At 47.7% G+C, this 16879-nt stretch overlaps 1 protein-coding gene across 5 annotated transcripts in view; it reads right to left on the bottom strand.

Annotated features, from left to right (window-relative positions):
* The window catches only part of enah (ENAH actin regulator), a 107227-nt gene that overhangs the window by 14339 nt on the left and 76009 nt on the right, over positions 1 to 16879 (bottom strand). For 3 of the 5 annotated variants that reach the window (XM_079180094.1, XM_079180093.1, XM_079180095.1), the window contains 2 exons: positions 6921 to 7270; positions 883 to 1656 (listed from right to left, as the gene is read on the bottom strand). In XM_079180094.1, the coding sequence (XP_079036220.1) occupies positions 883 to 1656; positions 6921 to 7270 (1124 nt within the window). The remainder of the gene's footprint in view (positions 1 to 882; positions 1657 to 6920; positions 7271 to 16879) is intronic. The other 2 variants (XM_079180096.1, XM_079180097.1) reach the window with 2 other exon arrangements.

Genomic DNA, 16879 nt, shown 5'->3' with positions numbered 1-16879 from the left:
AGCTCGGATTGATCGGTGCTAGGCTATGCTAACATTGTAGCAGCTCCATCAACACTCAACATAACGTTTCTTAAGTTCTTAAATCTACATTTGTGTACATATGTTGCCAGCCAAATCAAATTATTTACAGGATATTCAATATTTGTTTCTTTATAATGCATTTAATTCTTGACTTCTTTCTTTACAGGGCGTGTACAAAGGCAATCAAGTAGTCTGTAAATATGAGATACGAGTTTATACCTCAATTTTGAGATAAAAATTAGCTTTGACAATTAAAAGGAGCACGGCCAATAATCCACTGGTTCAAAAGGCAGCACCTGTTGTGACTTCTAAAGGCATGGGGGGGGGGGCTTCCAATAAGTTTGACTGACTGCACACTGACAATTGAATGGAAAAATGATACGATGAACACAGAGGGAAGAAAAAGTGCAGCGGTTGAGCAATCAATGGATTGGCACAAATAAGAACACATCGACCAGGAGAAGAAAAGGGCAGCGGTTACATACAGTCAGCGATCGATCGCTATCAAAGAGACAGACATGCCATGCTGAAAGAGACATATTTCATACCCAGCGAACAGTCAGCTACATGCATTTTATGAGACTGGACAGAGAAATGAGCGACAGCGACTTCTCCACCAAGAGATCCCACAACCAGAAATCTGGAGGTTACAGCAACCAGCACCCGCACTTTCCTCCCCTGATATCTGCCTGCATTATGGGACTCACTTGGCCAGCTCAGTACCAAAGTCACGGACCCAACAGTGTCCAGTAGCCCCGCTGTTAGTGTGTGAGTCAGACAGCATGTGAGAGACGAGGGGGAGAGAGAGAGAGACAGAGAGAGAGAGAGAGACAAGAGTCTGGACTGGACTGCAGGCCTTACCCTGGGGCTGGGGTTGACAGGAGGAGCCCCCCTGAGACAGGTGGGCCTCTGTGTTGGGCTCTCCCGGCCCCGACAGGCCCAGGCCCACGGGGAGGGAGAGGTGCTCGGCAGAGGCGGCGGCTGCAGCGGCGGCGGCAGGGGTTGCTGTGGAGGGAGAGGGCACACCAGGAGCCTGGGATGAGGAGGGGGGAGACGAGACGAAGAAGGAAGACGGAGGGGGGGCCGCGGGGGAGGGGAGAGGGGGCGGGGTGGGTGGGGGAGGCGGGGTGGGGCAAGCGACGCCGATGGGGATGTGGCCGTGCAGGATGGTCACGGGCGACGGTGCAGGGAACATGGGCGGGCCGTTGGGGGCCGGCGAGGGCGGCTTCTGGGTGAGCGGCGAGGGCGCCGCGATGGGGACGAGAGGACGCGGGCCCGCGGCCTTCCCCGGGGGGCTGCTTATCATGACGGGCGGCGAGGGCGGCAGGGGTGTGAAGTTGCACGCCGACCACACCACGGACTTGGCCGGGGGCGGGGCGGGGGCCGGAGCGCTGGGCGGGGCTTGGGGAAAGGCCTGCTGCCGCCTCGGGACGGTGGCGTAGTGGGGCAGGACCGGGTGGAAGGCGGAGCCGAGCGAGGTGGCGAATCGGGAAGCCGAGTGCCTCAGAGGCGGGGTCGGCGGAGTGGCAGAGGAGGGCGACGGCGTCCCGGGTGCCGGGTAGGCGGGTGCGGATAGGGACGCGGCCGTCGAGGACGTCCCGCTGTACTCCTGACTGTACAGGGTGCTTTCGAAGGCTAAATGTATACGCCACGCAAACGGACAAACCAAGGTCAAGGACAAAGACAGGGCAGGAGGGGAAGGAGTCACGGAAGGAAGGAAAGAAGGAAGCAGCCGTCATGCACACAGGAGGGAAAGACAGCAGGTCAGGACAGAGAGAAGGAAGGAGGGAGGGAGGAAAAAAAGAGAAGGGGGCAGATGAAGCAGGAAAAAACCAGCACAGAGCTACACCAAAGTTTTACTCCAGGTTGTGTGTACTTTCTTGGCCTGAGGTGACGCTACTGTGTTAGTGGACAGGTGTTAGCGCCGTGGACACATCCAGAGACACAAAGCTCTTCATGTCTTCTTCATGAGAGAAGAGGGGGGAGACAAACAGACTGATGGGCAGGAGGTCGCCATGTAGCACACACACGCCCATACAACAGTATCGCAGGAGATGCAACTCATCACCGATGTCATCAAGCCAAGCCATATATACACAGAAGGCCCAGCATGCACCAGTTATTTTAACGCTCATCAAAACAAAGTAAGCCAACAACAAATGTAACAGTTAAAACTGTGTACTGAACAACTCTGGAACCAAAGTCACAAGCAGCGTTCAAACAAACACTGGAGAATGTACATGTGTCTTTATCTCTCTGTCTCTGCGTTTCTGGTCTCACTTGCTGATCTCTGTCTCGGTATGTCTCCGTCTCTGTCCCTGGTCTCTGTGAATTCAATAAACAGATGTCTTCCATCCAATCTGATCTTAGTTGACTCCCAGACTAGCCTGTCCTCTCGCGCCATCATCAGGTCAAACCTTGGATTTGTCCAATACTTTGGTTTGTGACCAAAGACTAACGACGTTCCCATCAGCCTCTGCTGTGCTTTGCCTTTAGCGCTCACTAGCGAATGCTAGCATGCTAATACACTAAGCTCTGATTGAGAAGCTGGTGAACAGTACACCTGCTTAACTTCATCATGTTAGCATACAGTAGCATTTGGGTCGAAGCACTCTACTCAGAGTCATCAAGTGATGAATTATTAAAGCTCCGTTTGGTTATGTTGATAGCCTCTTTGTTCGTTGTTTTTATAATCACGCTACACCCATCTCTCTACTTCACAGGTCTTAATGGTTTTTAATAACTTTATATTCTTGTTAATGTTTTTTTTAGGGTGAGTGGGAAGAAGCTGATGTGGTGATTTTGTCCTAAGTCCCTCCTCTCTTTCATCATGTGTCTATCCCAGCTGAGCCCAGCCCTCTAACTAATGAACTAATTACCTTGATTGTGGCTAGCGCTTAGCGTAGCCTGGCCGGTGTTGTATGGAGCTGCCATATGTTGTGTCTGTGCGGCGATGGTGTTAAGTTGTAACTCCTCCGTTCATCTTCTGCTCCACTTCCCCTTACGAGTGATGTCATTCTACACTTTTCTGCAGTCCTTATTCCCGTGACCGTAATACTGCATTGGATTAGAACCCAACCATAACACTGACCTAATATTCATTTCTTTCTGCTCAAACCGTGAGGAATCAGGGTTCCAAAACCATTTGGTTCTAGACCTTTTTATGAAACAAGGGTGTTTTCAAGGGTTCTTTGTATGACTAAGGGTTACATTAAGAACCATTCTCATACTTAGAACCCTTTTTGGAAGAAAGAGTTCTTCAAGGATGGTTGAAATCATGGGTGTTACCACACACCCACAACAACTGTGACTATGAACCAAGGTTGCTGTGGGTTGTGGTGCATCACATCAGCCCCGGCCCTATAGGACCCTCGTGAGGAACCCTGGGATATTGATGGGTTCTTGATAGAGCTCCTGGTTGTGTTCTTGATAAAACCCTTGAAATAAAAAGGGTTCTCGGTAGAACCTACCCTACCCTTAGAAGTTGTTCTGGCTGGAACCATTACCCCAAGGAAGTGTGCTCTGTGGGGAGTTCTGGGTGGAACCTTTCACAGATGGTTCTAGGTTTGGTTCTAGGTATACCTGGAACCCTCTGAAACAGTTCCAGGTGGAGGGTTCTCCAATGAGAACAAGCCAAAGAACCCTATATGGTTCTAGTTAGCACCTTTATATCTTTGTGTGGTATTTTCAATCAGCTGCCTGACGTACAGAGATCACAGCCTTACTCACAGACATGGTTCAGGTCAACACATACAGATGCATGCATTCTCTCTCACTTCAACACCACACACACACACACACACACACACACACACACACACACACACACACACACACACACACACACACACACACACACACACACACACACACACACACACACACACACACACACACACACACACACACACACACACAGTAGGGACAGAAGCAGAATTCCCATGAACACCTAACCAGCAGTCACAAGACAGATAACATGATGGATTTGTGAGACCGCTTGGCCCTCCTCCTCCTCCTCCTCCTCCTCCTCCTCCTCCTCGTGACTTCTGTTTCTCCCAGCTGAGCTGAGCGGTCTGACAGCTCATGCTGCATTTACCATTTATTCTCTCTAACTGGAGTCAATGCTCATTCCAGCTTCCACTCCATTTCTCCTTACATCTCTTTTTCATGAACCCAGAATTGCCTCTTCATGCTTTACTTCTTCCTTTGACCTTTTCCATACTTCTTCATCATTAAACCTCTCTCTCTCTCTCTCTCTCTCTCTCTCTCTCTCTCTCTCTCTCTCTCTCTCTCTCTCTCTCTCTCTCTCTCTCTCTCTCTCTCTCTCTCTCTCTCTCTCTCTCTCTCTCTCTCTCTCTCTCTCTCTCTCTCTCTCTCTCTCTCTCGTGACTGAGAGGCCCCAGCTTTTGCTCTGCCGTTCCACAACACACGATCAGAAAAACACAGGATTACACGGAGTGCTGGACACGTGTGCGCAGGAATATTAAGAACAACAAACAGCAGCGTTGAAATGATCTTTCCATCGATAAATCAAACGCTCTGAATTCATAATTATAGTTTTGGGGGAGTGGCTATGGAGCGAGGCCTGAAGGGGCAGTCAGTGTACTGGGCTGAATTAATAATCCATCACTTAAATTCTGAAAACACTTTGAAGAATATGCACGTAAACAATGTGCACACAGTGCTGGTGAGTGTGTGTGTGTGTGTGTGACACTGAGTAAAGCCAATGTCAAACTGATAAACTCGCCTTTAGTTGAGCGACGTTTCCAGCAGGTCTCGTCTCTTCTCACTAACCGTGAACATATTCACTATGCGGAGCCTTACGCTAACAATGCTAACGAGCCATTTTCAGCCAAATTGCAAAAACCTCAAAATGAAGTTCAGAAAAAGAGTGATCTTCACAACACAACTGCTATAAGGTCATAAAAGTGAATCTGTTGATTCCCTGAACTGATCGAGGAAACAGCCACAGAGCGCAGCTATCACAGTTACTGAGACACTTCAAACCAGACGATAGCAGCGAACACTTCACTCACTGACATCAGTGTTACTGTGTCACTCCTTTAAGAGGCACACACACACACACACACACACACACACACACACACACACACACACACACACACACACACACACACACACACACACACAAGCAGTGTAATTATGCGGTAAACGTTTGATCGAAAGCTCACATCAAACCCAACAGAGCGTGAGTGTGTTTTTATTGGTTTATTTGGTAGGGACGGTGCACATTAATAAAACATTGTGTGTGTGGGTGCGTTTGTTCTCTATGTGTGTAATTGTGTATGACATGTGAGATAACTCCTCCCTCTTATCCTGGGCCATTTTCACCCCCCCCCCCTTGGGGGTCTCACCAGCATTCTCCCTGATGGTGTATTTTTAGCCTCTGAGTAACACCGCTGAACTGCGTCTGCCTGTGTATGCATGCGTGTGCTAACGGGCCGAGCGTTGCACACTGAAGCGTGCCTCCTCTTCTGACCCGGTCCTTGAAACTAACTCATTTCCCCTTTTCTATCACACAACCAAAACAAAACCCCTGATCCATCACAGCTCCACTCTATAGCCGGCGTGTGTTTCCACCTGTGGCTCCGCCTCCTCTCTGCTGCAGGACTGTAGGCGTACATTGGACTTTTGTTAAGTCCACTGGGAGGACAATTGTTCATAAACTGGAGATTTGACTTGCAATCGTAGTTGCCCGTTCCCATTTCACATAGCATTAGCATCTTCATTAGACTTTTTTGGACGTGTGTGTGAAGTGTCAGAAGTTATGTGTGTGTGACTGGTGTAAGGCCTGGCGGCGGTGTTTGTTCATGCCCCCCCCCCCCCCCCTGTGCCCCAGTGCCTTAGCAATCTGTTCATAGCGCCTGTGGGCACTGTAGCTTAGCGCTAACACAGGAAGCTAACAATTCTAGCACTGACTAGGAAATGATGCAAAAGAGACAGAGAGCTGCTATCCACCTCCGAATGCATTGAGTCCTGCAGCCAGAGGACTTTGTGCACTGCTCTCTTTGTTGCACGTTCACAAGTTTCACTTCCTGGTGTGAGATGAAACAATTACAGCTTCAGTGTTGACAGCCATGCTAGCTTCACTGAACATCCTGAATATGGCACTGAGCAAGTAGCGACAAGCGGTGATTGGCTACCACTAGAATGGTTTGACAAAGTAAACCAAATCTCGCCTCTAAGGGACAATAAAGATGAACTGAACGGAAGGACCAAACTAAAACCAAGGACTATTAAGAAGGCAACCCAACATGCATGTTAAAGTTCAACTCAGTGCGTCCCAACTCCATACTACGATCTATACACAACAGCTTTTGGGTGTTGAGTTTGTAGTGTGTTCACTGTTCGCACTGGGAGAGGCAGAATCAATCCTGCGTCCTGACTATCCTTTGATTTTTTATGTTGTTGTTGATGATGCACACTATTCTCCCACAATGCAATGCACAAAGGGAATGGAAAGGCTGCATCCTTTGAAATTGAATCGGTCGTCTCCGGTTGAAGTTTGACTGACATACATTGGAGCGTGTGTTTAATCATTTGAATGCTAACCGCTAACAGTATACTAAGACTGACACATGCTAATTAATGTAAGTCATTTATAGTATAGTGTGTACTGTACACAGTTGGGATGCAGTATGGAATTGGGACACACTGCTCATGCACGTTGAGCATCACAGATTCTACATTTGCAGAGTTCTGCCCACGTCAAACACACAAGAACGCTCCTCTGAAGACAACCTGTTTTGTTGTAAGGTTCAGTAGCAAAGAGAATGTTATACATCACATAATATAAATCAGAAAGAAATGCACATCTCATTATTGGCCTTGGGAAACTCAACGAGTGTATGAGCAGGAAACCAAAGGGCATCACTCACCGGCGTTGGAGATGCGTCTTCCTCTCTCCCAGTCCTGCTGCTCTCTGTCCAACTGCTCCTGCTGCTCCCTCTCTGCCTTCTCCCTCTCCATCAGCTCACGCTCGCTGCGCTCCTGCTGCTCCAGGCGCTCCCGCTCTGCCTGCGCCTCCCGCTCCGCCTGCGCCTCCCTCTCCAGACGCTCCCGTTCCTGGCGCTCGCGCTCCTGCCGCTCCAGCGTCTCGCGCTCCAGGCGCTCGCGCTCTTGACGCTCCCTCTCCTGATGCTCCCTCTCCTGATGCTCCCTCTCCTGATGCTCCCTCTCCTGATGCTCCCGTTCCAGCTCCTTCTGCCTCTGCAGCTCCTGGAGTTGCCTGGGGGAGGAGAGGAGAGGGAACAAGAGGGGAGAGGAGAGGAAACAAGAGGGGAGAGGAGAGGAGAGGAAACAAGAGAGAAGAGGACAGGAGAGGAAACAAGAGGGGAGAGGAGAGGAAAGAGGGGAGAGGAGAGGAAACAAGGAAAGGAAACAAGAGGGGAGAAGAGAGGAAACAGGAGGAGAGGAAAGGAAACAAGAGGGGAAATGAGAGGAAAGACGAGAGGAGAAGAAACAGGAAAGGATGGAAATGAAACAGTAGAAGAGAGAAGAGGAAACAGGAGAGGAAAGGAAACAGGAGAAGAAAGGAAACAGGAGAGGAGAGGAAACAGGAGAGGAGAGGAAACAGGAGAAGAGAGGAGAGGAAAGGAAGAGAATAGACATTAATGCAACATTCACATGTTAACTGTTTCTATGATCTCTTCTGAAATTCCTCAGCATCACTCGTCTTAGTCCAGAGTCATCGCTTCAACAACCACCATTGCTTATAAGAAGACGCAGTGAAAGAAGAAAGAGGGATAGATGAGGACAAAAATATTTCAGTGAAGATGAGCAGAGCGAGTAAAAATGAGCAAATTAGCGCGGGGGGGGGGGGGGGGGGTCTGTCTTGACCCCCCCAGCAATTACCGCTGTCATTATATAAGTTCAAGCTATTTTGGGCACATTGAGACACACAGTGAGGACAGCCATGTGGCCTAAAGCCTCCCTCACACTGCTGCAGAGAGACAACTGTGTGTCTGACACAAAGTGAAATACAAACTACCACACCTTTTTATTTCAGTTTTATTTGATGTCAATCATCTTGAAGTATAGCGTGATCAGAGAGCTTTTTTTAATGCAAGCTGTGGCTGCAGACCCGGGTTGGACCACTAGGGGTCAGCAGAAGGCAGCGGTAGAAGGGCGGTGGGGCATGTGAGCAGTGTGCGTTCCCCGTGCGTGGGTATGCATGCCATGTGAAAATGACAAAGTGTGACAGAGAGAGGCAGCCATTTCTGAGATTTGATGAAAGAACTGTAACGCTCATCGTTGGAGAAACTGTCAAATAAGAACAAGGCATGAATAAGGATCTGCCAACAGAGAGACTATTCCACGGAGAGATGTAGGGAAGGCCGCATGAAAACGTGAGTACAGACATCTGCATTTCCTCAATTATAAATTCTAATTAAACAGCTGAATAGTACGAGACACCAAAAACAGCATACAGGATGTGTGTTAAAAAAAAAGATTGACTTCCTCATCAATTGCACTGGCTGTAAATGAGGGACTGTTACGTTCATAAAGTACTCTGCAGGGAGAGAGATGGTGGGAACTGGAGGTAAATGCCAACATGCACTTTCTCTCTCTGACACACACACACACACACACACACACACACGGTTCTCTGCCCTCACCCGTCCTGTTCTGCAGACAGCTGACTCACAGCTAAAAGTCAATCATCAGCATAAACGTTGCTTAACGTAAACACTCCCTCTCCCCTTGGATCTGCGTCGATGACACACACACACACACACACACACACACACACACACAGACACCTCACTAAACTAGCGACAGCCGCATGTCTCAAGGTAAGTTTGGACCGGCAGAGGTGACGTCGTGGTCGTCGCTGTGCTTTGGGACTGGCTCCCACGGGATCGGGCTGCTGAGCAAACTGAGGGAAGCAGGTGGCTTCACTCGTGGAAAAGAACCCAGGAGAGCACGACAGATTTAACCCCTACATTTTGGCGTGGTGGTTTTTGGAGATTGCTGAGAGTTGGCATTAGTCCGGTGCAAATTGGGTCATGGAGAGAGAGTTGGCACACATCGGGCCGGTTTTCCCTGGCAGGGCGTGAAGTCATTTAGTTGCTTATTGATAGGGCTGGGGAATGAACCTCAATACTTTGAATACCGACCAAAAAAAGTTAAAAAAAATCATTCTAAAGTATCATAAGGACGGCGAAACTGGGTCCTGGTTGTTCCCTGTGTAAATCCCAGACACACTAAAGCCACATCAACGCACTTTTAAACAACGCAAAGATACGACAAACGTATGTTCTGTGCATGCATGCCAGGAAATGACTCTCCATGCCAGCAGGTGGCGGTAGTCTGTATTTCTCATTCAGAAAAGGGAAACCTGAAGGCCAAAGGCTGTGGATGAAACAAAGACAGACGGTATGGTAATATGGCTACTTCTAATTGAGAACATGTCTGAAAAACAAGTTGCCAACGACACCGCCGTTGTCATAACCTGGAACCCGCCAGGTGGTTTGTTACACAGAACAATTGGAAACTGTTTGGAAAAGGGGCTGAAACTTTCAAAATAATACTCGGCAGGTGATTGAGTGAATCACCTGTCAATCAAACCTTTACCGAAGCCAGTTGGGAGAGGAGGGAGGAAAGCCTTCAGTGCCGTTCTTTGCTCTTCTTCCAATGAAGAAATGCTCTCCAGTTCTGATGGAAACGATGCTATTGCGGCAGCTGCGCTAACCTCTCCAGGAGCCGCCATTGTTGCTCAGAACTAACGGTCTCCTCTCCGTGTCGTCGCTCACACACCTAAGCCACGCCCTCTAGCTTCCAGAAGCTCCTCGCAGGACGCTGGTTGGCTCCGTGCTCTGGCTCGCCGGACACAAACGCATCACTTACGAATGCTACGAATCACAAGGTGGGTTTTCGGTGCGATACGCAATCAAGCGATTCTCACGTGATCATGTGACATCGCGAGAGTCCGGCTGCTAAATGTTGTCGGGCCCTTGGCCTTCTGGTCGTGGAAGAAGGAAGGTAGAAGCGGAGGCAAAGATGAAGGACAAAGCACACTAAACGGGTGAAATCATGGATACTACGGCGACTCAAGGTGCCTCTTCCTGAACCTGTGTCGAAAGCTGGAGTTAAATGAAAATAAATAAAATCATACCAAGGACGTTGTGTCCTCAAAGCGTCTACATGCCACTGGCTCCAGCAGCGAAAGGATGTCCACCGTGAAAGGACTGTGAGAATGAAGTGGGTTGCCTGTTTGTGTTTGCTGGGTTGAGGTGCTCATTGGCTCTTCATTGACATCGTCTGAAGGACCCGTGTGTCTCCATTGATAGACTGAATGTTAATATAATATTTAGTGACCTTAACCTTCCTTCAGATAACGGTTCAATCTAAATGTATTCAAAAGTCACGTCTTTAGAGTAACTTTAGTAAACATGTTGCTTTTTCAGACAAAAAGCGAAGGATGTTTTCTTCTTTCTACAAAACGTTTCCTTCTGATTCCACAGAGTACCAAGATGGCAGCAAACCAAACTCTGGGGTTCCCATCAGAGGCACAATGGTCTGAGCTGTTATGATTATGTGAAAGATGTCTCATGTCTGTGCCAGGATGACAACAAATGTGAACACAATGAGGTGATGAATGGAGGAAATCTCAACAAAGAAGATGATTTATCTGCAAAAGTCTGTCACCTAATATGTTACGCCATGGCTTTTTATAATAAGGGACACTTTTCACATCCTCTGTGGCCCACTTTGCCCACCGACACCCAGTGCAGAGGATCTCACCACTGCATTTAGCTAACGCGCTGATCGGCTGCACTAGACTGATTAAAGTGAATGTAAGTAGCACAAGGCTTATTCCCTCAAAGGTTTCGCTGTGACACGGCTAAAGAAAGTTTATCCTGACCAATGAGATGCGAGGGAGAGGTGTGAAGCCTCTTTATGTCCGCTACACCTGAATCTGTCTTACTAGAGAGCACCGAAGGATGGAAAGACATCACACACACCGTGGCACCATCCTGACCCCAATATACACGGATGGCTGCTCCCTCACACACACACACACACACACACACACACACACACACACACCACTAACCGTCCCAGTTCTCACGGTGCGTCGGTAGGCCATTGGTGTAATTGCAGGAACACAGGAGCAGCTGGATTTACGGGATGGAAGCGTGCCGGGGTCATGTCTCTGAGGACCCTGCAGTCTGCTGGCTCATAGAATGAGTCCCTGTGGGATCCTCTGCACCGTAACAAAACCAGAGCATCTCCATGATTAAATACGGCTCGTGATGTAATGGTGGAACAGCGGTCTAATCAGCCAGAGCAGAGGGGCTTTTCTTTTTACTGGTGATGGGCAGTTTGTCTACCAGCTACGTTGGCAGGTAAGCGCCATCTTTCCTGTTTAAAGAAGCCCATGTGTGATTTGTTAAGCAGTGAGGGGAATTGCTCCGCCTGGTGGATGAAAAAGGGAGTTAACCAACATGCCAAGTGGTTTACATTTGGCAGTAAAGTAACTTAAGACGGATGGATGCCTCGAGAAGTCAAAGCTTTTTAAAGTCGTAGTCCACAAACCAATGGGTCACGATGACTACGTCCACTTCTTATCGAACGGCGTAGGACTGGGACGTTCATACAGGAAACATGGCCAGCCTGTTACCTGTCAGGCTGTTCCCAGAGGCAGTCCAACAAAGAACACCAAAGGAACCGAGTCAGGGTAATTTGTCCTGTGCGCTGCCTCATTTCTTCCCATTACACCCCGTCGGACAGAGGGCGTTCTTGCTGAATCCGTCCTAATTAGAGCGGCGAGGAACCCTCAGCTGTACTGTCGTCTAGTTGCCCTGCTGTTTCCTTTGTTGAAGTTAAACGCCTGTGCTGGCGCTGATGAATGTCTTCTAGCTCGGAGGCTTTTCAAACCCGACTGTTGGCCAAAATTTGCGTTGAAAGGACGATAAAGTTGTGAATTGGTTGCTTTAAGCGCACGCACACACACCTCGCCGTGTAATTTATGGATGTCACACATGCACGCGGCATTCCCCTAAGCAGGAGATCATGACATTCCTAAACAATGTGCACCCTCGCTCAGAATACGCTGTCTGGAGAGAGGTGTGTGTGTGCGTGTGTGTAAAACTTGGAGTGAAACTAAAGCTGATATAACTTCGTTTTATTATGATTTTTTACAGCCGATATAGATCTATGTGTGAATTCCTGCTGCAGTGTGTCAGAGTGTAAACAGGTCTATGATTCACACTTTTGGGAACAAGACCTCTCTGATCAAGACTCAGAAGGTCAAGATTCCTCCAGCAAGAAAAACAGCACGTAAAGCACAAGAGGGCGGAATATTTCACAGACAGTCTGTCAAATCCAAGATACTAACAAGCCTATCTTGAACTAAAGTGACTTGTGAATATAGCAGAAGAGCTCGTGTCTGAGCTGGAGTTTTTCGGTCCGTGTTGCAACAGAACATAATGACAATCATTGCTGAAAAGAAATGTGCTGTTCATATTCTTAAAAACAATAAAATGAAACTTTGTTACTAGTTTGGTGTTACCGTTGTAAACATATAAACCATACCAGGGTCAAGGCGCTGTGAGGGGGAGAATTACACAAGAAGTAAAAAGAGCCACTGATACCAGGGGCCTCAGGCTACATGAGACAAACCGGACTAACAGGGAAACGGCAAAGGAGTCCATTTTAACCGGTTAGGTGTGACAGCACCCAAGGGTTCCATGAAGAACCCTTTTCATCCAAAGAACCCTTTTTGGAATAAATAGTTCTGCAGGGATTGTTAAAAGCTTGTGACTTACAACCATGATGGTTGTGCTGCACCACATCGTCCCCGTGCCCTAAGGACCCTAATGAGGAACCCTGGGTGTGTTCTAGATAAAATGCTTGGAATATAAAAGAGTTCTTGGTAGAACCCCTTGGGTAGGTTCTCAATGAAAACGTTGGAATATTAATGAGTTCTAGATCCAAGCTCCAATGTAGGTTCTAGATAAAACCCTTGAAATACAAACACCTTTGTAGTTCTCGGTTGGACCCTTGTTAGCATCCTTATAAGGTGAAAATGATCTGATAGAACCTCCTGAGAGGGTTCTGAGTGGAACCATTACACCATAGGAGTGTTATCTGTAGAACCTCTCACAGGGGGTTCTGAGGTAGAAGTGTCAAAAAAGGGTTCTGCTGTGGGAACAAGTCAAAGAACCCTATATGGTTCTAGTTAGCACCTTCATTTCTAAGTGTGAGAGTATCTCTTTATAGTCTTTGATGAATATAAATTCCAGAACAGACCATAACAACATGAAGTAGGGCAGTGAGCATTGTGTCACTTCCAGGGGACCGGCCTCTGATGGGAGAACCTAAAACGGGTTTCTCTTCCCTCCACGTCCCTCGCTGCCTTGCAGGGAAACGTTGCAGGATTGTGAGCTGTGAGAAGCCTTCCTGCTCGCTTTAACTGGCGCCTCACTCGCCTCCTGACAAGAGTTGCCAGGGAAACCGTTGCTAAGGGAGCGTGGGCGGCAGCACGGCCCGAATCTCGGTACATAGACATACGTGCACACGCACACAGACATACGTGCACACGCACACAGACATACGTGCACACATGTTCCTTTTTCCCCTCTTTGCGTCAACTTACAATGACTGAGTTGCAGACGCTCTGAGGCAGAGTCGGAGAGGATTTGGGGCAATATTGGGAAAGTCAAATGGCTTAGTGTCAAAACGAAGAGCCAAGAAACGTGAAGCAGGAGAGCTGCATAGACAGAACGCAAATAACGCTACGATAGCTTCTGCAGTCAAAGGGTATGAGGATCAAAGGCCCTCAATACCCTTTCATACAGTTGAAGCTAAGCATTAGCTACCAAAATGAAACACTTAAAAGGAGCCTGAGACTGAGAACAGTCCCAATTAACCAAAACAACAAAACTAAAGCAGAACAAAACTCTACAAGGAAAAAAACTACTATGTGTACTTTCACATAGTGTGAACGTTGGGGAGACTGTGACGCGTCATTTTAACATTTTTAATTAAAAAAATGTAAAACAGCTTGGATGCAACCCCTTGTAAACAGGAGGGCAATAGTACAATGGTGGTGGAATACACATGGCATGATTAATGTAGATGTAAAGTGGACTAGAGGAAATGAAACCACATAGAAAGTGAGAACACCACCATCAGCTACAGTCTTGTTGGACAGGTGTCTACGTAGCGGTCCCAGCCTGGAGACATGCTGCCCCGTCAGCCACCATCAACCCAGAGCCGGTTACTAGAGCCCCACAGCTGTAGCACTGATACAGAGCTGCTCATGGCACACACTGTGCTCTCTCTGCTCAACTCCATCCTGATCCTGTCAGTCTGCCTTCAATTACCAACAACTTTGTATTTATAACATGTTCTCTATGTTTTTTTTCTGTTTTTTGAAGGAGCCGGTATAAACTGGTCTTTTTTTCAAATACTGGAGTATGAGCATATTAATCCTTGAGTTATGGCCAACAGTGCGAACCCCAAGATGTTTATTTCACGCTTCCCGCTGTCAGCTGCTATTCATGGTGGTTGATATAAAGTCCTCAGCTGCACACGGCTTTGTTTTTTTCCTCGAGCAAAGAAAGTAATGATGTCACATTTGTGTTTTGCCACTTTGCCACAAGTGACAACTGTGCAAAATCTCCAGGGACACTGAAGTCTGGCGAAAGCGGTTGGCCAGCTGGACTCAGCGGCTTGCCTGATTGGCTCGCAGAACCAGGAAATGGTGTATGAATGGACGGGAGCCCAGATGGACCATATGGACCTACTCTAGTGAGGAGTCGGTCCAAGTGTGCAACACACACACACACACACACACACACACACACACACACACACACACACACACACACACACACACACACACACACACACACCATGTGTCATGTTGTGTCCTGCTAACATAAGACCCCAACCTCGTTATAATGGATTTGCTAACATACTGGTTTTAGAGATGTTTCTGTGTGTGTGTGTTACTGTCAACTGGGAATACACGTGGATGTCAGCACACGCTTGTGACAATGTGCAGAGCAGCTGCTGGTGTTTTCATCTTCTGAGTGTTAAATACCAGCAGCTACGTGCTAACAGCTAACACAGATCTCTCTCTCTCTCCTCCCCATCTCTCCATCCTCGCTTTCATTCAAGACCGTGCAACACATTCCCTCCCTTTCTCTCTCGCTCTCTCTCCCAACACACACTCCCCTCGCTCCCACGCACGGCACAGCTATTTATACCGCAGCCTATTATTTCCAGCTCATGTCTTTTTAATCCGAGGGTAGCACCCTGCATTCCTGAACAGGTGGGTTTTTTCCGCACTCTTCTGTGACCTCCTACGCTCGCACACGCAGGGAATATCTCCATCGATCATCGCCGAAGCATCGCGCTCCACCTCTTCTTCATCCATCTCTGTCTGGATGAGAAGGAGGATGAAGGAGAGCAGGGAAGTCAGATGAGAAGGAAAGGCAGGTGAGACAGTGAGAAGGGAGGGAAGACTGCGCGTGGTATTTCTTCCCTGCTGTCATGTGACATTTTAATTATTCCAGCATCTCCATAGCTGAGTGACTCCCATGTTTACTCCTCACAGAGGAGGCCACGCTGATGACGTGTGAACATGTGTGGTCACTGTGGAATGAGGTGAGCTCATTGTATTTAATGAGGCGGAGAGGAACGATGAGAGGGGGAACGTCTCCGTCGATCATCCATATCTCCGGTTCTCTCTCTTCTTCTTTTGTCTCCATATCAGGCTTCATGGTTTAGGGGGACACACATTCCTCATGAGAGGCAATAACGAAGTGAGACGAAGCCAAAACATTAGCTGACGCGTTGAGTGAGCCCATGAATGAATGATTCGACAAACATCTTAGGGTATTTCCCCCCGTTGTCTCAAGTTACAAGTCCTGCATTCAAAATGTCACTTAAGTACAAATATATTTGCGTCAAAATACACTCACCAAAAGGTAAGTACAGGTATATAAGTGTCCAAAAAAAGTATACTCATTATGCAGAGTGGCCCATTTCAAATAATATACTTACGGCACCCCTGCTGCATTAAAATAAGAGGTTTTCTAAAGGGACTCTGGTGCTCTGAAACAATACCACTTTCGTCCACAAGGGGCGCCAAAATCAACACAAAATGAAAGTCCCTTGTAGTAGCTTTAGGTAAATGTAGCCTACTTGAGTAGCCTACAAGGACTTAGTTTCATTCCACCACTGCTAGAACAAGAGCACAAGATTGTGTACAAAAGCACAACGTTTTTTTTCTTTAACGTTCAAATCTAGAATATTTATTTATTATAGCTAATACTATAACCAGGCGGCATCCTCTGGTTCTGAAGAGTGAAGCAAATGCTGAAGTGTCTTAAACTTGCATTCTCTCTACTGACCATCAGGGGGCGACTCCTCTGGTTTTATAGAAATGAGAAAATGACCTCTCTTGATTTATTCCCTCAGTAAACATTGTACGCAGCGTCTCTACGTCACTCCTCCACCGTCCAAATATGGTCACTTCCGTTCACTGATTGCAAAAAAAGCCAAGATGGAGACGGCCAAATCCCCGAACCCAAGGCTTCAAAACAGCCGTCCACAAACCAATACGTGACGTCATGGAGACTACGTCCACGACTATAACTTACAGGTCGGTCCAAGCTAGAAAGGTATTCATGGGACTAATGAAAGTCCTTAAAGTGCTCTGAAGAAGGTTCATGATTCAAAGCCTGGACTGACGACTCATTTATAACAGATGCTGGTGTGCAGATGCTTATTCCCTGGCTGTGAACTGACAGCAGCGTACTGATTAGATGTGGAACAGCTGCTCAGAAACAACCTAACAGTGTTTGTTGGCCAAACAGAC

The sequence above is a fragment of the Pholis gunnellus genome (assembly GCF_910591455.1).
Source record: "Pholis gunnellus genome assembly, chromosome: 19".
NCBI lineage: Eukaryota > Metazoa > Chordata > Actinopteri > Perciformes > Pholidae > Pholis > Pholis gunnellus.
This window is presented reverse-complemented; position numbering and strand designations above follow the sequence as displayed.